Source organism: Natrix helvetica (genome assembly GCF_964273705.1).
Source record: "Natrix helvetica genome assembly, chromosome: 16".
In the NCBI taxonomy this organism is placed as follows: Eukaryota; Metazoa; Chordata; class Lepidosauria; order Squamata; family Natricidae; genus Natrix; species Natrix helvetica.
The window spans coordinates 3,388,453-3,412,973 of NC_138563.1; the positions used below are offsets into that span (position 1 = coordinate 3,388,453).

At 48.1% G+C, this 24,521-nt stretch overlaps 1 protein-coding gene across 1 annotated transcript; it reads right to left on the reverse strand.

Annotated features, from left to right (window-relative positions):
- Positions 1-11,666: 11,666 nt before the first annotated feature.
- On the reverse strand, positions 11,667-24,176 carry NDUFS2 (NADH:ubiquinone oxidoreductase core subunit S2). The gene is made up of 14 exons (XM_081967837.1): positions 24,021-24,176; positions 22,449-22,552; positions 21,946-22,133; positions 20,924-21,044; positions 19,538-19,650; positions 18,982-19,056; positions 18,559-18,636; positions 17,753-17,838; positions 16,890-17,009; positions 15,897-16,026; positions 14,871-14,966; positions 14,604-14,687; positions 13,217-13,274; positions 11,667-11,902 (listed from the first exon to the last, which is right to left on the reverse strand). The coding sequence occupies exons 1-14, from the start codon at positions 24,140-24,142 to the stop codon at positions 11,865-11,867; spliced, it is 1,413 nt and encodes a 470-aa protein (XP_081823963.1). The 5' UTR covers positions 24,143-24,176; the 3' UTR covers positions 11,667-11,864.
- Between the last annotated feature and the right edge of the window lie 345 nt (positions 24,177-24,521).

Consider the following 24,521-nt stretch of genomic DNA (forward strand, 5'->3'; position numbering starts at 1 on the left):
TTGAGATAATGTGATAATACCACTTTATAAGGCCTCGGTAAGGCCACACTTGGTGCAGAGAAGAGCAACAAAGATGATTAGGGGACTGGAGGCTAAAACATATGAAGAACGGTTGCAGGAACTGGGTATGTTTAGCTTAAGAGAAAGAAGGACTAGGGGAGACATGGTAGCAGTCTTCCAATATCTCAGGGCTGCCACAAAGAAGAGGGAGTCAAGCTATTCTCCAAAGCACCTGAAGGGAGGACAAGAAGCAATGGGTGGAAACTAATCAAGGAGAGAAGCAACTTAGAACTGAGGAGAAATTTCCTGACAGTTAGAACAATTAATCAGTGGAACAGAAGTTGCCTCCAGAAGTTGTGAATGCCCCAACACTGGAAGTCTCGAAGAAGATGTTAGATAGCCATTTGTTTCCTGCCTAGGCAGGGGGTTGGACTAGAAGACCTCCAAGGTCCCTTCCAACTCTGCTATTGTATTGTATTGTATTATAAAATGGACAGTGCTTTATATTTATGTCTGAGGTGTGTAGATAGATAGACAGACAGACAGATAGACAGGACAGACAGATGATATAAAAGACAGATAAATGATAGACAAATAGATGATAGATAGATGGATGGATGGATGGATGGATGGATGGATGGATGGATGGATGGATGGAATAGATAAAATAGATTACACAGATCAGATATTCTTTTTTTATTATGTTTTTATTGTACATTTTCCTTTATTCTACATCACAATTTCAATTTTGCAACAGCGCTATACTGTTGTATCAAGTCCTTTTGAAATATATACACCGTGTTATACACCCTAATCGTAACCGTTATTAATCATATAATATGATCTCCTTTTAAATACATGATATTGTACATTATTTATATAGTTGTGCCATAACACGCTATACCTTTATCACTCTATACAAACAGATGGGACACCTACAGAGAAAATGGTAATAAAAAAAAATAGAGTGTGCCTAACGATGTAACTTAATTTGTTAATTCTTCTTTCATTATTTTTTTTAATCTCTGCACCCATTATCTAGCCATTTATGCAACATTATTCATACAATCCTTTAGAGAAACAGACTACTCCTCAAGCCTGTATAAATGCCTGGATAATAGGTGCAAGAGATTAAAAAATAAAGAATGAAAGATTAAATAATTAGAAACAGAGAGAAAGATATACCAAGGAATATATATTGTACAGTGTTATCGAACTATAAACCACGATGGATTAAAATGTATAGATTAGATATTCTTCTGAGAGGAGACAACAGAATTTCATTTTTAAGGCAGGCCCAAAAAAGAGGCACGCGCACAGACACGTGATTGCCTCCAATCGCCCTCACCTGTGAGGCGCTGGAACACCTGATGAGCCACATGCCTTTCCCGCCAAAAGTCCACTTCGGCTGCGATTGGCTGCTTTGGAAAGCCGTCCTTCGGATTGGCTGAGCGGCCTCTCTTTCTCCTTTCCCCCCGCCTCCTCCTCCTCCGAGGGGCGGGGGCACTTTAAAAAATGGGCGGGTTCCTCGGGCTGAGGCAAAAAAAAAACGCCATACGTGCCGCAGCCGCCCCGTCTCTTTTTTTCCCGACCTCGAAAGAGACGACGCTGCGGGCCGCGGGGAGAGCAAACCTCCCCTCTCCCTGCGGCTTCGCAGATTAGACCGTCAGGTGGCCTCTTCCACGCGGAGGTAACCCGGGCTTGAGGCTCTTAGACGTGGTGGGATGCTGAGGGGGAGCTAAGGAATAGCCTATTCTCGGGCAGTAAGGACGGCGCCCGAGGTGAATTTAGCCCATTCTCATTGAGTAAGGACGGCGCCTGAATTGAATTTAGCCTCGTCTCGGGGAGTAAGGACGGCGCCCGAGGTGAATTTAGCCCATTCTCATTGAGTAAGGACGGCGCCTGAATTGAATTTAGCCTCTTCTGAGCGAGTAAGGACGGCGCCTGAAGCAATTTTAGCCTGTTTTTAGGGAGTAGGGACGGCGCCTGAGGTTATTTAAACCAGGGTGTATATATCCTCAGGAGTAACGGTATAGGGTTCCCTGCCTAGGCAAGGGGTTGGACTAGAAGACCTCCAAGGTCCCTTCCAACTCTACTATTGTATTGTAAAACGCCAGTGGTGGCTGGGGTAATACCTCAAGGGGGTATTTAAAAGACTCCCAACGCCACAGCTCCCCTATGGTGAGCTACCTCGGTCTCACTTTCCCTCAGGGAAATAAGGCAAACGTCTGGGTCGAAAAGAATTTAAACCAAGGCTCGGGCTTTTAGGAGTTAAAATGGTGGAACTAGGCAGAATCTGAGATAATCTCAGCTGTGTCCTGTTCACCCCAGACAAGGAACCGTTAAAAGTAGCTTTAAAAAGAGGAATACAGCTGAGGCAATTTTAACCAGGTGCAGTTAAAAGGGCTAAACTACCACAGGTGAATGTAAGTGTTAAAATTAGCTTAAAGGCAAAATTGCTTCAGTCCCTGCAGGTGACCTGACTTTGTTTAATAAATTTAACCTCTTGGGACCTGAGAAAAGAAATTCTAGCCCAGTTTCAAGTCCTTAAAAGAAAACATGCAGAGGACTAGTTACTTCAAGTAACTAAAGGTGTAAAAATGAACTAAAATTACTTCGGGTCCAGGAGTTCACCTTGCTTTCTTGAAATAGTCCAATCTTGTGGCCTAAGGTAATTTTTAGCCAATAGTTTAATTTTTTAGAATAAAATACTAGTGGAACCCGAGGTAATCTCAACTATGTCCTTTTAAAAAGGACCAAACCACCACAGGGAAATTATAATTAAAAATTACCTTAGGAGCTGACCTTGCTTTCAGGAATAAAGTGAATTTTTAGGACCTGGGGTAATTTAAGTCAAGGCTCAAGTTCTTAAATTCCTTGGCCAAATAAAGTATGCCTAAGCCTGTGGATGACTGACTACTTCAAGTAAAGGCAAAAGTTTAAAATTAGTTCAAGTCCAGGAACTGACCTTGTTCTTAGAAATAGTCAATTCTTGAGACTTGAGATAATTCTAGCCAAGGCTCAAATCCTTAAAACATGTAGAGGACTAGCTACTTCAAGGCAAAAGTTACCTAAAATTGCATCAGGTCTGGCAACTGACTTGACTTTCTTGCAGGGAAGGTAAACTCTCAGGGCCTAAAGCAATTTTTAGGGATGCCTTCCAGTTCCTGGAGAGTAAGAGAAACTCCTGGAACTGGAGGCCATGTCTTTGGGAACAGTAAAAGCCAGTGGTTTGTGGTATTCTCAAGGGCACAACCTTCCAATTCATTGTATCTTGCCTTCTTTCACTCTTAGGATAGAGAACATAAAAGCAGCTTTGTAAAATTGGTGAATTGGTTTTCTAGTCTCTGAACATCAGGTGGTCATTTGGTGATGTTTATTTCTTGTTATTTCACAGGCTCTCTACACGAAGGGAATCGCCACAGACAAGCAGTCGAAGACATCAAAGCTAAGTCAGAGGTTTATTAACTTTTCAGTGGTGGGTTTAACCAAGAGGCCTGACAGGTACTATCGGCAACATGTTTGTTTACTACTGTAAAAAACCTTTGGGGCTTGCTATAAAGCTTACCCTAAGGCTGTGATGGCAAGCCTACGGCATGCGTGTGCGAAGCGGCATGCGGAGCCATGTCTCATGGCATGTGTGGTGTTGGCCATTCCTCCTGGGTTTCTGGTGCACAGGCACGCATGACAATCAGCTGGCCTTTGTGCGTGTGGCACTGCCGGAAACTGGAAGAGCCGGGGTTCCGTTTTCCGGCGTGAGCATGCACACTGGTCAGCTGACCACAAACCCGTAATCGGAAGTCTAGCTGGCTGTTGCACCTGCGCCTGCTGGAAACCAGTAGAGGAACAGGCGATGCCACACATGTCAAGTGATATGGCTCCGCATGGCACTTTAGGCACGCATACCATAGTTTTGCAGACGTTGCGCCCTAAGGCATGCTTTAGTTTTGTTTTTTGGGGGGGGGAATGCAAAGTAATGTAACAAAAGTAAAACATATAAACAATTTCTGATGTGAGATCATTTTAGCCACTGGCTGTGGTAGAACCAGACCCCCCCCCACAAGCATTCCCCATATCAATGCAGTGTGGGGATAGGGGTGATGGCCCCCATGTGGAGGTCATTCAATCCCTGAACACCCACACTAAGAGACTCATACTGGGATTTCCACTGGGTGACCCTTTCAGTCCCTCAGCGAGCAGCGAGGGCGAATCAACCTGGAGGAGTCAACGGGCGCTCAGCCGCAAGCCTCCTCCAGTCCCTGAGGACCCCCTCAGTACTCCGACTGGAAGGGGATCCTTCTGGATCACCCCCCTCCCACCTTCTCATTTTGAGAAAGAAGGCCACAGTACCAGTCAGACTTCTTACAGCTGAAAGGGATGAATAGGTATAGAAAGGAGAAGATTTGCGGCTTGCAGTTTGAGAGGTCCTTAGTGTTGAGCTTGGTAGTTTCTTTTGCAGAGGCTTTATTATTTAGGGAATATCAGTGCTAGGAGAGAGTGAGGTTTGTTCTCAACTTGCTTTCTAGTGGCTTGCAGTTTCAGTGTTGTTAAAAATGGTCTTTAGAGATTCTTTGATTGGACTACTTGTTGATTGATGTTGTTTGCTGTTCAGGAGGTGTTTTGGTCCTTTTGATTCCTTTTGGGCTACTGACGGTTAACTTGTCAGAGTGCCAGGCATTTAGAAATTTCATAAGGTTGAGTGTCTTGGCACTAAGGAGTTTTCCCATTGTAGTTTGATTCGGTTGGTGCTATGATTGATAACAGATTTTATACTTTTCTCCACAGGTTATAGTTTTCCTGCCTGGCGTAATTTGGCCATGGCGATGGTTCCAAGAAGCAGACAGAAAACCTCAACGGCCTATTTTAATGCTAGATGTGGCTGTTGAAGGATTATAGATTTTATAATTTCCTTGCCTGGCGTAATTTGGCCATGGCGATGGTTCTTAGAACCGGAGAGAGAAATAGATATTATAGTTTCCTTGCCTGGCGTAATTTGGCCATGGCCATGGTTCTTAGAACCGGAGAGAGAAATAGATATTATAGTTTCCTTGCCTGGCGTAATTTGGCCATGGCGATGGTTCTTAGAACCGGAGAGAGAAATAGATATTATAGTTTCCTTGCCTGGCGTAATTTGGCCATGGCGATGGTTCTTAGAACCGGACAGAAAGCCTCAACGGCCTCAAAGGACATCTCTGGCGGCCCTTCAAGCAACAGACTCCAGAAACCGGTGGCGATGCTGGGTGAAGCGATGATGAAGAGGCGCCCGTTGCTTCATACAGTCCTTCTTGTGATCTTCTGCATCTCAGGAACCTTGACCAACACAGGTAAGACTTCATGCCATGGTAGAACTTTCACCTCGCCTTCCCAGCACCATGGATTCATGCAAGGTGTGGCTGAATACCTTTGTGAGCTGAAAGTCCACCTTTTGATGGTCTTCTCTCCCTTCTTTCTTCCTCAGGTTTGGATGGGAAGGCTTTCCTGTTCCACAAGCTTCTGCCAACTCCTACATCCTCCTGAAGCCCAACCTAGATCAAGGCTTGTGACAGCTGACCCTTTGTCTCCGCTTCTTCATCGACTTGACCCGCAGCTTCTCCCTCTTGTCGGCAGCTTCCAGAGACCATGACAACGACAGAGAACTGGACAGAGAAGTGGATACTATAGTTTCCTTGCCTTGGTGTAATTTGGTCATGGCGATGGTTCTTAGAACCGGACAGAGAAATAAATATTATAGTTTCCTTGCCTGGCGTAATTTGGCCATGGCGATGGTTCTTAGAACCGGACAGAGAAATAAATATTATAGTTTCCTTGCCTGGCGTAATTTGGTCATGGCGATGGTTCTTAGAACCGGACAGAGAAATAAATATTATAGTTTCCTTGCCTGGCGTAATTTGGCCATGGCGATGGTTCTTAGAACCGGACAGAGAAATAGATATTATAGTTTCCTTGCCTGGCGTAATTTGGCCATGGCGATTGGTTCTTAGAACCGGACAGAAAACCTCAACAGCCCATTTTAATGCTAGGCATGGCTGTTGAAGGATTCTAGATTTTATAGATTTCCTTGCCTGGCGTAATTTGGCCATGGCGATGGTTCTAGGAACTTGAGAAGGCCCCACACTGACAATTGCTTGCAGTTACATTTTCGTGCCCATGTTAGCCTGAGCTATCCTGGGCATTCTTTCTCAGCTGGCCCTGTATTCGCCCTTGTCCCCTCGCCACTGGTCAACTTTCCTTCCTCCCTGCTACGTGATCACGGCCAATTCCCCCAGGGAAACTTACTTCTGCCCAATTGGCATTGCAGGACAATTAAAGGCCAAGACAATCCCTGTGCCGAGGGATCGGCCTCTGCCTTCTCGGTGGATGGCTGTGGCCTCGGGCACGGGAGAGGCAGGAGACAGAGCGATGGGATCTGGAGAGCCCCGCCGGTGGAGGTCTGGCACCCTGCTTCTGCCATTGCTGCCCTGTCCTTTGCATTTAGCCCTGAACTCCACTTCCCACGCTGCAGGCCACCTTGCCCCCCCTCAAGGTCTCCTGTGCTGGGTTAGAGGTGTTTCAGGGCTACATGCAACGTTCAGAGCAGTAAAGGGAGACGTATGGTGCCAGCCCCCCACCTGTGGTCCTTTCCAGACCCCAACGCTCTGCCCCCTGCCTCTCCGGCACCCGAGGCCTCTACCATCCATTGAGAAGGGAGAGACTGATCGCTCGGCGCGGGTATTGGCTGGCATTTAGTTTTCCTGCACTGCGAATTGGTCATTATTAACTCTCCCTGGGTGTAAATCGGCTGTGATCATGCAGCTGTGGGGGAGGGAGGGAGGACAGTGGACCCCAGTGGCCAGGGATGGCCAATAATTGCCCAAGCTAGATCAGATGCTATGGGGGGCGTGGGTGCTAAAATCTCACTGCGTTCAATTGTCCCATTCCAGCCCATGAAGGGGAGTTGGTCTAATAATTGGTGATGCCAAATTCTGTATAAACATAAGACCCCCCCCCCCTCATAGGCAGGGTGGATTCCTTCTCTTTTAGGTCCTTTTGAATTTACAACTGTTTACTTAGCAACAATTGTTATTTGCCTTGTCAAAAGCCACTTACAACTCAATTATGGACAGTGTGCCACACAGACCCATGCTTGTCTCCTGACTGCATTTTGGGCACTTGGCAACCAGCTCATCTTTTCAGATGTCTGCAATGTCCTACAGTCACATGAGTGGCAATTTTTGATGGGATTTAGTGACCATTCAAAGTTCTTACAGTGGTTTTAAAAAAAGTAACCCTAACCTTGCCAGAACTTTAATTTTGAGGCTGGCTGCAAACCTGAATCTTGCTGTGGCATTATCTCATGGCCCAGACCATAATATCTCAGAGCTGCTTCTCCTTCTGTGTTCCTGTTTTGGTGCTTCTTTTGCTATCTTTGCAGACGGACCACGGAAGGGGATTTTGAGGACTCAAACGCAGGAGGAACCTTCTACACCGTTGAGAACGTCTCTCTACCTCAACCAAGACAGCCAAGCTACAGAAAGGACATCTCTGGCGGCCCTTCAAGCAACAGACTCCAGAAACCGGTGGCGATGCTGGGTGAAGCGATGACGAAGAGGCGCCCGTTGCTTCATACAGTCCTTCTTGTGATCTTCTGCATCTCAGGAACCTTGACCAACACAGGTAAGACTTCATGCCATGGTAGAACTTTCACCTCACCTTCCCAGCACCATGGATTCACGCAAGGTGTGTCTGAATGCCTTTGTGAGCTGAAAGTCCACCTTTTGATGGTCTTCTCTCCCTTCTTTCTTCCTCAGGTTTGGATGGGAAGGCTTTCGTGTTCCACAAGCTTTCTGCCAACTCCTACATCCTCCTGAAGCCCAGCCTAGATCAAGGCTTGCGACAGCTGACCCTTTGTCTCCGCTTCTTCATCGACTTGACCCGCAGCTTCTCCCTCTTCTCGGCGGCTTCCAGAGACCATGACAATGACAGAGAACAGGACAGAGAAATAGATACTATAGTTTCCTTGCCTGGTGTAATTTGGCCATGGCGATGGCTCTTAGAACCGGACAGAAAACCTCAACGGCCTATTTTAATGCTAGGCATGGCTGTTGAAGGATTCTAGATTTTATAGATTTCCTTGCCTGGCGTAATTTGGCCATGGCGATGGTTCTAAGAACTTGAGAAGGCCCCACACGGACAATTGCTTGCAGTTACATTTTCGTGCCCATGTTAGCCTGAGCTATCCTGGGCATTCTTTCTCAGCTGGCCCTGTATTCGCCCTTGTCCCCTCGCCACTGGTCAGCTTTCCTTCCTCCCTGCTACGTGATCACGGCCAATTCCCCCAGGGAAACTTACTTCTGCCCAATTGGCATTGCAGGACAATTAAAGGCCAAGACAATCCCTGTGCCGAGGGATCGGCCTCTGCCTTCTCGGTGGATGGCTGTGGCCTCGGGCACCGGAGAGGCAGGAGACAGAGCGATGGGATCTGGAGAGCCCCGCCGGTGGAGGTCTGGCACCCTGCTTCTGCCATTGCTGCCCTGTCCTTTGCATTTAGCCCTGAACTCCACTTCCCACGCTGCAGGCCACCTTGCCCCCCCTCAAGGTCTCCTGTGCTGGGTTAGAGGTGTTTCAGGGCTACATGCAACGTTCAGAGCAGTAAAGGGAGACGTATGGTGCCAGCCCCCCACCTGTGGTCCTTTCCAGACCCCAACGCTCTGCCCCCTGCCTCTCCGGCACCCGAGGCCTCTACCATCCATTGAGAAGGCAGAGACTGATCGCTCGGCGCGGGTATTGGCTGGCATTTAGTTTTCCTGCACTGCGAATTGGTCATTATTAACTCTCCCTGGGTGTAAATCGGCTGTGATCATGCAGCTGTGGGGGAGGGAGGGAGGACAGTGGGCCCCAGTGGCCAGGGATGGCCAATAATTGCCCAAGCTAGCTCAGATGCTATCGGGGGCGTGGGTGCGAAAATCTCGCTGCGTTCAATTGTCCCATTCCAGCCCATGAAGGGGAGTTGGTCTAATAATTGGTGGTGCCAAATTCTGTATAAACATAAGACCCCCCCCCTCACAAGCTTTCTGCCAACTCCTACATCCTCCTGAAGCCCAACTCGATCAAGGCTTGTGACAGCTGACCCTTTGTCTCCGCTTCTTCACCGACTTCACCCGCAGCTTCTCCATCTTCTCGGCGGCTTCCAGAGACTACGACAACGAGACCCTCCTCTGGCAAAACCCCCATGGTTTTGAAGGGTGGGTGGTTGGTGAGTGTACCATTTTCACGATGCCCAACCTCACAGATAGGTCTACCATCCACTGGGAATCGTAGGGCTGTACTGCCAAAGAGTTTGAGACCCAGTTGCCTGTGGCCTCAGACCCGTTGCTGGACTGGACCTCCCTGAAGTTTGAAACCCAAGGCGACATTCTGACGGAGCCCCCGTGAAGACAAGAGTAGCAGTTTCAACAATATACCTAACTGCGAACACTGGCAAAAGGGATTGCTTGTAGTTTTCAAGTACTTATTTGCAAAGATGCATGCTTGTTATTGTTTCTACTGAAAATAGATTCTTTTTAACCAGTATTATGCGGAAAAAGTACCTTGTTCTATTCCCACACCCTTTAACTTCCAATGCAGTGAGAAAAAATATATAGGTTATCATTATGAGGAAATACTCTTTTTTTTAAATTAAGAGTTTTTATTTTTAGACAGACATCGATGAAGCATAAAATATAAAACCATCTTCAGTTACATACAGCGTGTCGATTGGTTACAAGTTTTTTGTGCATCCTTTCCATAGTCCTCACTTACAATTTATATTAAAATCACATATCATCAATCAAATATATATGTATGCATTATTATCACTGTACGTCATTTATTTGACTATAACTATTATTCCTTCATTTTAAATGAGATATTCTAGATACTGAATTCGTTTATATTGTAACAATTCACTACATCATCTTAAATCTATCCAATAATAATGTATCTTTATATTGTATTCTGTTATCATTCTATAATTCTTGTATTATAAAATTGTTTCTACTGAAAATAGATACTTTTTAACCAGTATTAGGTGGAAAAAGTACCTTGTTCTATTCCCACACTCCATCCTTTACTTTCAATGCAGGGAGAAAAAATATATAGGTTATCATTATGAGGAAATACTGTTGAGGGACCCTCCCCTTGCTTCCCCCCTCCCCTCCCATTGGGCTGGATCACAAGACCCATCCTTCCCTGCCAGGCCAAGACGTTGGTTTGGGGCTCCATTATAGGGAATGACCCCCCTCCCCCACCCATAGAAATCCCCCCCCCTTTCCCAGACAGCGAGTGCGAGAGAAGATCGAACGCGACAAGGCGGAGAGAGCCAAGAAGGTGAGGAAACAAATGGGTTTTAATTTTTATTATTCTTCCCTTCTCTCCTGTTCTTCTCTTCCCATTCCTCCCTCCCTTTCTCTCCTTCATTCCTTCCTCTCCCTTCTCTCTTCCTTTCCTTCATTGCTTTCCCTCCCTCCTTCCTCCCTTCTTCCTTCCCTCTCCTTCCTTCCTTTTCCTCTCCCTCCATCCTTCTTCTCCTTCACTCATATCCCTTCTTCTCTCCTTCCTTTCCTCTTCCTCTCCTTCCTTCCTCTTCCTTCTTTCCTTTCCCTCCTTTCTCTCTCCTCTGCCTTCTTCCTTCCCTCTTCCTTTCCTTCCTTCGTTCCATCCTCCTTTCCTTCCTTCCTCTTTCCTTCCCACCCTCCCTCCCTCCCTCCATTACATCTAGCAGTACCTCTTTTCTCCTTCCCTCTTCTTCCTTCCTTCCTTCCTTCCTTCTCTCCCTCCTTGTTACCTTCCCTCCCTCCATTTCATCCAGCTGTATGTCTTTTCTCCCCCCCTTCTTCCTTCCTTCCCTCATTCCTTTGCAGAGAGTCTCCCTCTTTGGGGTCTTTTTGTGGGGGTCGGAGGGGGGCAGAAATTCCAACTTGGGGTCTGCTTCAGCCTCATGGTGGGGGGCTTTGGACGAAGGCTGGAGGTAAGCACCGCTGGTGGGGAAGAGCCGGAGGTCCTCGTTCTAGTGGGACTGCATCATGGCCTGGAACTGGCTGACCATCTCAGCCCACTGAGCCTCCAAGCGCCGGCACCTGGCCTTGCACCCCTGCAGGTCTTCCCTCTGCTTGGAAAGCCCATGTTCCTAGTCCTCAGTGAGGTGCTTCTGCTGAGCCTCCTTCTCGGTCAGATCCAATTTGAACTGAGCTCTTTTGCCAACTCTTTCTCTTGGGGGCTGCTTAGCTCCGGCAACAGCTTCCTGTTGGGACCCTAAGGAGCCCAGGTGGGTGGGCGAGGAGAATCTGGCAAGGCGCCCCTTGACGTGAGTGACATTGAGTTGGCCATGCCCACCCAGTCACATGCCCACCTGGCCACGCCCACCTGGCCACGCCCACCCAGATCGTATGAATGGCCTGCGGGATTTAAAATTATGAATTTAGTGGTTCCTGAGGTCCGAAAGGTTGGGGACCCCTGATTTAAGGGGTCCAAATTTGGCAATTTAAGTGGGACACCGCTTTTTGCCGTGCCCGAGACTGAAAACCGCATTTGTTGGGGAAAACTTGGAAACGTTACCCCTGTGGATGGAAAGAAGGGGAATCTGGATGAGGCCGGGATGAAAACACAGGGGGACTGCAGAAATTGGGCAACGATTTCTCACGGAGAAGCAATTTATATTTTGGCAGATCGGTTTTATTATCCCGTTTGCTCATCTGTCCCAACACCGGATTACAACAAAAATAGACAGACACACACACACAACAAAGAGTAGTAGGATGCGGAGTCAAGATTCCTTGGGGTGGGGGGGGAGATGGCGTCCAGAGTGAGGGGTGGTTCCTATCCCGTCTCCGCTCCCCCCGGGTGTTGATCTATCTGTCCACTTCGCCAAAGACGATATCCTGGGTGCCTGAAAGAGAAAAAACAGGAAAATAAGCTACATTTCACATTACCTGCAAAGTTGGGAAGTGGCTATGGGTTAGGAGTTCCCACCCCCATCATCCCTGTCTGGCATGGCAGATGGAGTGGGAAAACAGGGATTCAGTGGTCCCCTCCCGCACAAACCAGGATTCAGGGAAGAAAATGTGGTCGTCTTTGCATCTTGTGGCTGATTTTGTAGTGTGGCTTAGTCACACACTGCTTGCTTGAGGATTCTGGGAGTTGAAGTCCACCCATCTTAAAGCCTGCTGGCTGGGGGATTCTGGGAGTTGAAGTCCACCCATCTTAAAGCATTCTGGCTGGGGGATTCTGGGAGTTGAAGTCCACCCATCTTAAAGCATTCTGGCTGGGGGATTCTGGGAGTTGAAGTCCACCCATCTTAAAGCATGCTGACCAGGGGATTCTGGGAGTTGAAGTCCACCCATCTTAAAGCATGCTGACCAGGGGATTCTGGGAGTTAAAGTCCACCCATCTTAAAGCATTCTGGCTGGGGGATTCTGGGAGTTGAAGTCCACCCATCTTAAAGCATGCTGACCAGGGGATTCTGGGAGTTAAAGTCCACCCATCTTAAAGCATGCTGACCAGGGGATTCTGGGAGTTGAAGTCCACCCATCTTAAAGCCTGCTGGCTGGGGGATTCTGGGAGTTAAAGTCCACCCATCTTAAAGCAAGCTGACCAGGGGATTCTGGGAGTTAAAGTCCACCCATCTTAAAGCATGCTGACTAGGGAATTCTGGGAGTGGAAGCCCACCCCTCTTAAAGCAGGCTGACTGGGGGATTCTGGGAGTTGTAGTCCACCCCTCTTAAAGTACCCAAGAAACACTCCATGAGGGTTTTGTAACCGTGGTTTAAGAAAGCAGCCCGGTGTCACTCACTCAGCTTTAGCGATGCAAATTATGGTTAGTGCAAAGCTGAATTGGGGGGAGGGAGGGGGCTGTTTGCTCTGAAACCGTATTGAATTTTTAAATTCTTTTTGGTCTATTGTGAGCATACCCAGCCTCATCTGAAGTCCGCTGTCACCAAATTTAAATAAATTGAATTAAATTGTTTTCCCCTAGAAACATGCCCAAAAATAAGACCAACCTTAGTTTGAGAGTGTCCGCTAAAATAAACCCACCCCCGAAAATATCGCAACACAACAGCAGCCACGAGGCAGCCACGCTCACCGCCTCTTGCACCCCAAAAATAATAAGACCCTCCCGAAAATAAGGCCAAGCGCTTATTCCGGGGGTCAAAAGAAAATAAGGCCATGTCTTATTTTCGGGGGAAACACGGTAGATACTTACCAATGATGGCTACCACATCAGCAAGCATGTGGCCCTTGGACATTTTATCCAAAGCTGCCTGCAAAGAAGGAAGGAGGAAGTTAAGAGGGTTTAGGGGCTCTGGATATTCCAAGCTAGGAGGAGCAATAAACTCAAAAATATATATCTTCCACCCTCCTCTTATACTCCTGTGAATTAGGAAGGTCTTTGCCTGAGCGGCTTCTGAATATTATCTGGTATCTTTCAACCTCCTTTCCTGCATATAGGCAGTCCTTGACTTACGACCATTCATTGACTGATCGTGTTGTGGCCTGCCAGCAGAGCGGGCAGCAGAGTCGGATAGCGAGGAGGTTGGGGAGGAACACGGGACAGTCCTGGGGGCTGAGGAAAGCTCAGACGAAGGCTCTGCGTCGGAGGCAGAGAGGGAGCAAGACAGCAGTGAGGCAGAAGGACAGGAGGAGCCTGTTCCCAGTGTGCGCCTGTGCAGAGCTGCCAGAAGACGAGAACAACTCAGAAAGCGGGGTCGATTTAGGAGTAAAGCTACAACTTGGAGGTGATTGTTTCCCCTTCCGTGGGAAACAAAAGAGGAGCGAACGGGGAGGGGGCTTTTGCAGGAAACAATTCGTTCCTTCGGTCATTTCAAGAGTGGAAAGTTCTGTTTGTGACTATAAGAGACTCTCTGCCAAGTTTTTGCCTTGCCCTGCGTTTGGAAACTAGTTGTCTGGCAGCTGTCCAAGCGAGATAAGGTTCGTGTGGATAAACATTCCTCGGAAAGACTGTTTGCTAAGCCTTGCGGACTGTGAACGAAAGGAATTCACAGGCGTGTAAATAAAAGAGGTTTTGCAGGGACCCAGACTTTGCTTCTTACTTTCTAAGGAAGCCTGGGACAGAATAGACTGCTTGAAGTCACAACAGCACTGAAAAAAGTGACTGGTGGCCGTTTTTTCACACTTTTCACCGTTGTAGCACTCCTGTGGACTCCCGATCAAAATCCGGACACTTGGCAACTGGGCTCGTGTTTATGACGAGTGCTGGGGGTCAGGTGAGATCCCCTTTTTGATGAGCCAAGTCAAGGGGGTACCCAGATTCACTTAACAGCCGTGGGGACTAATTTAACAAAGGCAGGGGGAGGTTCGCTTAACAACGGTGGGAAGGAAAGTGCGAGAAATTCCTTTCATTGCAGTCCGCAAGTCTTAGCAAACATTCTTTCACAGGAATGTTTATCCACACGAACCTTATCTCGCTTGGCTAGCTGCCAAATAACTCGTTTCTAAATGCAGGGCATGCTCACTTCACTGTCTCGCTCATCAGCAGAAACGCCGCCTTCACCATTGTGGTCCTACGTCGAGGACTACCTGCCTTTCCCTCCTGACCTCATGGACACGTCGAGGTGTTCTCTCTCTCTTACCAAGTGTGCAAAGCCGGGTGCTTTGATCTTGCACCGATATGGACGGCTGCTTCCGTCAGAGACCAGGTAGACGCCGAATTCGCCCTGTAACCAAGGAAGGAAAGTCGGAGGGAGTTCAGCTCATTGAAGTGACCGCTTCTGCTTCAGAAGAAAAACTGAGTCCAGACGGGGGTGGGTTTTCGCTCTGCGGGCGTCCCCCGTCGTAGGGGCGAGGCTTTGGATCCACGCCGCGTCCACCAATTAGTGGTACACAAATTCAGCCTTTACCTTCGGAGCCTCGATGGCGGTGTAGGTGGCCCCCGGAGGCACTTGATAGCCCTCGGTGTAAAGTTTGAAATGATGGATCAACGCCTCCATGGACGACTAAGAAGAGGGGAAAGAGAAGTTTCACGTCATCTCCGGCTGCTTCGTGGTTTAATGATGGTTTAGCCTAAGTAGGGAGTAGCTCAGAAGGTGAAACCATGGCAACCGTGGAGCGATGTTTATTAAAGCTCAGACATTTCGTTACTCATCCAAGCAACCTTTTCATTGGGAAGGAAACAGGAAGGGAGGGAGAACGAATAGAGTTGGAAGGGACCTTGGAGGTCTTCTAGTCCAACCCCCTGCTCAAGTAAGAGACCATATCCCATTACAGACAAATAGTTGTCCAATCTCTTCTTGAAAACCCCCAGTGAGTGAGTGAGGAAGGAAGGAAGAGGAGGATTGAGTAATAGATGGGAGGGAGGAAGAAAAAAAGAACAGAGTTGGAAGGGACCTTTGGAGGTCTTCTAGTCCAACCCCCTGCTCAAGTAAAAGACCCTATCCCATTACAGACAAATGGTTGTCCAATCTCTTCTTGAAAACCACCAGTGAGTGAGGAAGGAAGGGAGGGAGGGTTGGAGGAAAGGAAAAGGGAGGGAGGGAGGAAGGAAGGACAGTTGGAAGGGACCTTGGAGGTCTTCTAGTCCAACCCCCTGCTGAAGCAGGAGACCCTGGATTATACTATTTCAGACAAATGATTGTCCAATCTCTTCTTCAAAACCTTTTAAGGGAGGGAGGGAAGGAAGGAAAGAAGGAGGGAAGGAAGAAAAGAACGAAAGATTCGATTCTGAATGGCTCAAGGTTGACTCAGCCTTCCGTCCTTCCGAGGTGGGTAAGAGGAGCCAGATTGTCAGGGGGCAAGAGGCTGACTCTGTAAACCGCTTAGAGAAGGCTGTAAAAGCACTGCGAAGTGGTATATAAGTCTAAGGGCTATTGCTATCTGGTTGGGATTCCTGCCTGGTCTGGGATGGGCCAAGGGAGATTCAACTCTACCTTCATCTCCGCCCTCTTAGGAGGTGAGACCTTGGCGTCGTCCACTTTGATCTCTCCTTCCGGCATCTTGTTCAGGGCCTGTAAGATGATACGGAGCGACTGGCGCATCTCTTCGATGCGGCAGAGGTACCTGTGGGCAGGAGGAAAGACAGGTGAGTGTCCCAAGTACTGAACACAAAACAAAATAAATACTCTCGGGAGATTTGAATTCCGAAAAGCAAAACTGTTATTGGATACACCATGTTTGGGACTGAAGAAACAAAACCAGCTCTGGTTTTTCCTGCACGAATGCTTGCCTAGTTAAACAATAGCATTTCCCTTCTCCCCATCTCCAATTACGAGATGCTCTTTTGTTATGGGAACAGGTCGTCTCTCTCACAGCACCTTCAGTGGGGACCTTGATGGTTTCCAAGCTCTCCCGATCTCCGAATTCCATTTCCCTTCTCCCCAGTTGTTTCGCAAGTTGAGGACCATTAGGCTTTGAAAGAAGCAAAGCGGTCACTTTGAGAGTCCCCTGTGTCCTTCACAGGGGAACGAGGGCTCTTACTGGGCCCTCCGAAGCGTTCCAACCCAAGATCTGGACTTCCTGATACCGGAAGTCCTCAACTTACGACTTACAGTGGGGCCCAAAATTTCTGTCGTTAAGTTAGACACTTCTTAAGGGACCTTTGCCCTGTTTCACAACTTTTCTTCTCGCAGTGGTTCAGGGAATCCCTGCAGTCGTCGTTAAGTGAGCCTGGCTTCCCCATTGACTTTGTCAGGTGGTCGCAAAAGGGGGATCACGTGACACTGGGATTATGCAACCATCATAAATATGAATCAATTGCCAAGCATCTGAATTTGGATCACGTGACTAAGTCCCATTTTTTTCAGTGCCGTTGTAACTTTGAACGGTCACTAAAGGAACCGTCGTAAGCCGAGGACTACTTATCTATGGCGGGAGACTCCGGGGATAGGAGAGGGAGGGGCTGTTTCCCCCAACTGCAGCCATACCTGTCGTAGCAGTCTCCCCTTGATCCAATCGGCACATCAAACTCCACCTGGTCGTAGGCGTCGTAAGGCTGGGTTTTGCGAAGATCCCACTGGATCCCGGATCCACGAAGCATCACACCGCTGGCGGGGGAGGGGGAGGGAAACAAGAAAGCGATCAACAGCCTTTCACCGTGGGGAGGAAAGCATGCAATGGGATATGTAGGATGAGGGGAAGAGACGCTGCTCGAGGAGCAAATAGATAAGACGCTGCTCAGCCCTCGGCTGTACAGGTACCGTATTTTTCGGAGTATAAGACGAGTGAAAATTTGGGTGCACCTGATACACAACTCGAGAGGGAGGGGATGGGAAACCGACGAAGCGGCAGGCACAAACAGAGGCACATTCCAGACATACCTTTCTCAAGGCTATATCCCAGGGTTACCCACAGCGGGCCAGAGGGGAGTGATCTCTACAACCCGGGAAATTGCTCAAATGTGATTTATGACACACCCTGGGAAACAGGGTCATAATTGGGCCGTAAATTACGTGGGGTCAGAGCTGGCTTCACTTGGGTACGTGCCGACAGCGAAGCTCCCAATAAATAACTGGATTTCTTTTGAAGCTTGGCTCGAGGCTCATGATTTAATTAGGGCATCTGTCGGAATCCTGACAGAAAAACCTGGATTTTGATCACCCTGCGGATGATGCGACAGTGGTTATGTGGACAACAGTCACAGGTCAATTGTTTTCAACGCCGTTGTGTCTTTGAGCGGTCATTAAGTGAACATCCAAGGCTACCTTTGTTTGAAATAGGATGCACAAGATGTCGGAGAATCCGAGGGTGGTGCTGGTGGAGGAAGAGGAGTTTAAAGCCAAAATGTTACCTAAAGCCACAATTCTGGGCATCTTCCGCGGAGATCACCCCAATATCGATTAGGCGGTTCTTCCAAATCCGGTTGTTGGTCAGCATCTGTACAAACAATAATTCTTAGAAGATGCTTAACTCAGTTAGATGAAGGGGAAAAGGAAGGTAGTTTTTTGTCTTCAAATGGCTGAGCACCTTGCAACATCCTATGCTGGGTCCCTTAAAATGAAGAGCATCTTCCACCCACCCACCCCCAAATCTTCCCCAAATCTCCCACCCTCAAATCTTTCCAAAATCTCCCATCACCCCCCATTTTCCCAAAATCTCCCACTCTCTTCTGATCACCTCCCAAATCTTCCCCAAATCTCCATCACCCCCCAAATCTTCCCAAAATCTCTCTCTTCCCATCACCCCTAAATCTTCCCAAAATATCTCACTCTTCCCATCACCCCCTAAATCTTCCCAAAATCACTCACTCTCTTCCCATCACCCCCTAAATCTTCCCAAAATTTCCCACTCTTCACATCACCCTCCAAATCTTCCCAAAATCTCCCATCACCCCCCAAATTTTCCCAAAATTTCTCACTCTTCCCATCACCCCCTAAATCTTCCCAAAATTTCCCACTCTCTTCCCATCACCCCCCAAATTTTCCCAAAATCTCCCATCCCCAAATCTTTCCAAAATCTCCCACTCTCTTCCCATCACCCCCCAAATCTTCCCCAAATCTCCATCACCTCCCCAAATCTTCCCGTCTTCCCCCCCCCAAATCTTCCCAAAATCCCCAACCCCCCCCCCCCAACCTCCCACTGCCGAAGCAGCCTCACCTCTTCTACCTCGTCGACCCGGGCGGAAAAATTCTTCACGAATTCGTAGATGTCGTCCATCAATCCCAGCGGCATATCCTGAGCGTTGGGGATTAACGTATTTAAAAATTTAACTCTATATATCGAATGTAGACACACCGCCACCGGCAAATTTATCTCCCAGGTCGACTCTGGAATTTCTGCACCGACCACTGAGACATGTCCATAAACCGTCCCCGCTCTTTTCCCCAGCTTGGCCGTTAGAAGAAGGGTGGATTTCCCGACACCCAGAATTCCCCCCAGCCCGTTTAAAAAGTGGTCAAGTTGGAAGAAAAAACCCCCGATCACCGTCATCAAAAATCACGCTTCAAAGGCACCAAAGTGCGGGGTTTCAAACTCCGGCCTGCGCCCTCCCAAAGCCCATATCCCTAATGCCTTCCTTACTTGGTGGACGCCTCCTGGCCGGATGTAAGCAGCATGCATTCGGGCCCCGGACACTCGCTCGTAGAATTCAAACATCTGCAGAGAGATGGTGGTTTAGCGAGTGGTAGGATCCTGCCAGCGGCTCCACTGCGCTGTACAGTAGAAGCCATTTGACGGCAGCACAGTAGAAGCCGGTGCGTCGATTTCGCGGTTCGCGCAGCTTGAACAAAACGTACCTTCCGCGTTGCTCTGCCGTGCGAATCAGCTGAGAGGGTGTAGGTAAGTAAAGCGAAGAGGCGGGTGGGAGCACCTGACCGTCGGTTCGCTCCCCAGCTGATTGTTAGAGCAACCGGTTCGTCTACACCGATCCGAACTGGTTGAATCCCACCCCTGGGGTTTTTGCCGTCTGGTTCACAAACCACCCCCTATATCCTTTCCCTCTTGCTCTGCAGTTCCTGGCTACTAAACAGAGCCCAGATCCAGCAGTCCAGCCTACTGGATTACAAAAGATCCCTAAAGTAGATTGAGGAGCTGAATCCAGTAGGGGTGTGTGTGTGTGTGTGTGTGTAGATTTTACCTTTTCTCTCTCCTCAAACATCCAGAAGAAGGGGGTCATGGCCCCAACGTCCAGGGCGTGCGTGGTGATCGCCATGATGTGATTCAGCAGCCGCGTGATTTCTCCGAAGAGAACTAGAAAGCAAAAGCCCAAGTTAGCCTCTGAACGGCTTACGGCCATTGCTACGTCCCCACGGTTACGGGATTAAAATTCATTGGGGATTGCCAACGGGCATCTACAGGTCGTCTTTGGGAGTGGTGCGGTGGCATAGAGGTGGAGCTCTGGCCTCGCCAATCAGGAGGCTGGTGAGTTCGATCCTAGGTACAGGCAGATATTCCTCGCTCCGGGCTGAATGAGAATAGATCTGCAGAACAAAACTCCGCTCTGGCAACATGGAAGGGCATCTGGCCATTCAACACTCTAGCTAGCTCCATTCAGTTGGCCAGATTCCACCCCGCAAGGGATTATGGGGTCGTTAAAAAGAAGAGGAAGGTGATGATGATCTACAGGTAGTCCTTGACTTACAACAGATCGTTTAGTGACGCTTGAAAGTGACAATGGGCACTGAGAAAAGTGCTTTCCGTCCGTTTTTCGCAAGTTACGACCTCTGTGGCACCCCCATGGTTAGGTGATCAAAATTCAAATGCTTCGGTTCATGCTTAACGACCGTTGCTGTGTCTCAAGGTCTCGTGATACCCCTTTTGCGACCTTCTGACGAGCCAAGTCAATGGGGAAGCCTGATTCGCTTAGCGACCGGCTTACTAACTTAAACCACTGCGGCGATTCACTTAACAACGGTGGCAGGAAAGGTCGTAAAATGGGGCAAAACTCACTGGGCAAATGTCTCACTTAACCATGGACATTTTGGGCTCAATTGTCATCGTTAAGTGTGTCTTATGACCGTTAGGGACTTTATTCCTTGGAAATATTAAATATAATACATATATTATAATGATAAATATAATAAATAAAAACGTTAACCCGCCGTTGCCCTGTTATTTGTTTACCCCAATCATGCATTAGACATTCACAAATGTCGGGACCAAACAAAATTTCTAATATTGGGTTTTCCCCCTTACCAGAGGGAGGCCCCTTGTGGAGGACTGTGAAGCCGTTACCATGGGAACTCCGCTATGCTGTACAGTAGAAGCCATTTTTAAGGCAGTACAGTAGAAGCCATTCCAAGGCACAACAGGCTGTATCTTAACAGAACACAAACCCTAAGGGGTGTTGGGGGGGGGTCTTACCCTCCCCTCTCAGTATTTGTTTCCAGAGGGCAAGTCATCTGTGTACCAAGTTTGGTCGAAATTGCTCGAGGCGTTCCAGAGTTATGCTGGAACACACACACACACACACACACAAATAACCATATATATATATATATATATATATATGGATTTAAATCACCTCGTATCCACTGAGCTCTGATGGGCACTTGGATATTCAGCAGTTTCTCGACAGCCAGAGCGTAGGCCTGCTCGTTGCACATCATGGAGACGTAATCTAGTCGGTCAAAATACGGCAGGGCCTGAGGCAGAAAAGAACAAGAGATCCTTTTAAGGATCAGGATCCCGTCAGGCTTTCAAAATTTGGCCTACAAGAGCTTCTGAGCTGTAAATCCGAGTTCCACTGCATAAACTCGGTTGTATTTTGGTTTTGGTTTCAATTTTTATGCTCTTTTCTTCTCTACCGGGGGGTTGGACTAGATGACCTACAAAGTCACCAGAGGGATATATATCTGTATTTGTGTTACAACCCCTGGTATGCCCAAGATTTTGGGTTCAAATTCCAGTAAGGGTATGGCTAGCTGATGAGAGCTAAATAGCTTGAAATAGATTTATTTATCAGCACAAATACAACACACACACACACACACATACATACATACATATATATGTGTTGTATTTGTGCTGATAAATAAATAAAGGGGTTTTATCAGGGGTTGTAACACAAATATATGTATGTATGTATGTATATATATGTGTGTATGTGTGTGTCTGTGTGTATGTAACAAAGAAGGAGGAGGAGGAAAAAGAGGAGGAGGAAGGAGAGAAGGAGAAAGAAGAGGAGGAGGAGAAGTGGAGTAAGAAAGGGGAAGGAAGAGGAGGAAGTAGAGTAGGAGAAAGAAGAGGAAGATGAAGAAGAGGAAGGAGGATGAAGAGGAGGAGAAAGGAGAGAAGGAGAAAGAGGAAAGAGGAAGAAGTAGAGAGGGAGGAAGTAAAGAAGGAGGAGAAAGAAGAGGAGGAAGATGAAGAAGAGGAGGAGAAAGGAGAGAAGGAGAAAGGAGGAAAGAGAGGAAGGAGGAGGAGGAAGAAGGAGCTGCAGGTCCCTTGTGATAAGTGCTTGGTAGTGATTGCGGGGTGGCTGAGAAACCACCAGGATGGCATGTACGGGACAGATATATGGGGTGCCCCTGGCCCGCTTCTTACCTGGAGGTAGGTCTTATATTCGATGAGTTTCTCCGTCCCCCGATGAAGCAAGCCGATATGGGGGTCACACTTCCTCACGTTCTCCCCATTCAGCACCATGACTAGGCGCAGGACCCCGTGGGCGGCAGGATGTTGGGGCCCAAAGTTGAGAGTGATGTTGGCCATTCTCCCTACTATGGGATCCCTGTCTGAAAGAGCAAAGAGATCCCAGATTACTCAAGAGATGAGTAATTCCACTTTAGGGATAAAAGCTAGCTGGGTGACCTCGAGTCAATCACCAGGAGGCAGTGAGTTTGAGTCTTTCCTTGGGCACGAAAGCCGGCTGGGTGACTAATCACCAGGAGACGGTGAGTTCTAATCCTGGCTTTCTAGATCTAAAAGACAGCTGCATGACATCCTGGTTTGTCGGGATGCAAATGTAGGCCAACACCCGCTAAAGAACTGGCAGTTGTGGTTTCCCACAGTTGCCTGCGTCATAACACAACCCCAGAAGAGATGCTCACTGTTCCACGGTGGAGGGACCCATTTTTCGGACACTTTGCTGGGGTACATGACGGCGCCTTCTAATTGCTTCATAAAGTCCGTATCGGGTTGCCATTGTTTCCCTCTAGAAGAAGGGGAAAAAGGAGAATTCGCCATTCAAAAGGAAAAAAAAGAAAAAAGCAACAACGCGTATACGATAAGAGTAAGGCAAAGGTTCCCCTCGCACATATGTGCTACTTGTTCCCAACTCTAGGGGGCGGTGCTCATCTCCGCTTCAAAGCCGAAGAGCCAGTGTTGTCCGAAGACGTCTCCGTGGTCATGTGGCCGGCATGACTCAACACCGAAGGCGCACGGAACGCTGTTCCCTTCCCACCAAATGTGGTTCCTATTTTCCTGCTTGCATTTTTTACGTGCTTTCGAACTGCTAGGTTGGCAGAAGCTGGGAGAAGTGATGGGAGCTCGCTCCATTAAGTGGTGCTAGGGATTCAAACCGCCATCATTTCTGATTGACAACTTCAGCATCTTAACCACTGAGCCACCGCGTCCCTAGTTGGGGAATTGATTGATTGATTGATTGAATTTATATTTCTGCCTATTCACCCATTATTGATTGATTGATTGAATTTATATTGCCGCCTATTTACCATTTATTTATTTATTGAATTTATATCGCCACCTATTAACCCTGTATGTATGTATTTATTTATTGAATTTATATTGCCTCCTATTCACCCATTATTTATTTATTTATTTATTGAATTTTTATTGACACCTATTCGCCATTTATTTATTTATTGAATTTATATTGCCGCCTACTCACCCATTATGTATGTATGTATTGAATTTATATTGCCCCCTATTTACCCATTATTTATTTATTGAATTATATTGCCACCTATTTGCCCTGTATGTATGCATGTATATATGTATTTATTTATTAAATTTATATTGCCGCCTATTCGCCCACGGCGACTCAAGGCGGCTTACAGGACATAAAAACCCCATTTACAAATGATAAAAAACTAACAAAAAGAATCAAACAAATTAACAAAGGACCCTGTAACAAAATCTGGGGAGTTGGAAGTCCACCCATCTTCAGCACTTTGCACCCTGGATCCATTAAGGTCACCCCTATTCGTGGCTCTCCCTGTCAGTTTCCGGGGCAAAAGAAAGGAGATTTTTGCAGCCAATGCCTCACTTAGTGACATCAAGAGAGCACCAGGGCCTTTTTAGTGTCGGCCCTCCCCATTTTACCAAAAACAGCCCTTGCATCCTGCCAGGATTATGCCAAAAACAGGGGGAGCCACCACCCCCATCCCACTCCCAGCAAACTTTCTCCAAAATCCAAGCCCCAATGGGGCGTTAACAGCCTCCCGTGCCTCTGAACGCGTGCAGAGCGCCCTCCCTTCCTTTCTAACCGCCTTTCCGGGAGGAAAAACACTCCTATGTCCAATTGGGACCTCTATGAGGACTAGAAACCTGATGCATCTCTAGGGTGGTTTAATTCCCCCCCCCCAAACATCCTTTCCCGCGATTTTCTGCCAGAAATAAGACCCTCTCCCTGCAAGTGGGGTCGAAAAGGGGAAGATTACCGGCTGGGGGCCGCCCCCAGCGCCCTCCCGGGCAGCCACGACCCTGAAGGTGCCCGCAGCCTCCGCAGAGCCGCGAGCGCCGCCATCTTCCCACGCCTGACGTCAAACGCCCGCGCGCGCATGCGCCCTCGGCCACGCACGGCCTGGCGCCGCCGCCATGATGGGTGTGGGCGCTGAGGCGTGAAAGCGTTCGCCCTCAACCAGCTTCGTCCCTGTGAAGCGGAAGTGACGTCAAAAACTGGAAGCGGAAAATAAGGGCGGTTGAAGCTGGAGGAGAAAAGGGTGACTTCTCGCGCAGGATCGTCGGAACGCGTCTCGCGTGTCGGGAATTTAAGGTGAAGGCTTGATTTTTGTAAGCCTTGAATAGATTTGGGCGTCTTCCTTTGCAGGAGCTCCATCCCCTCCCCTTCCTTTGGGTTTTTTTTTTGGCCCTCCACAACAACCCTGCGAGGTAGGCGGTCCTGAGCCCAAAGTCTACCAGGGCTCGCCTTATAGACTTGG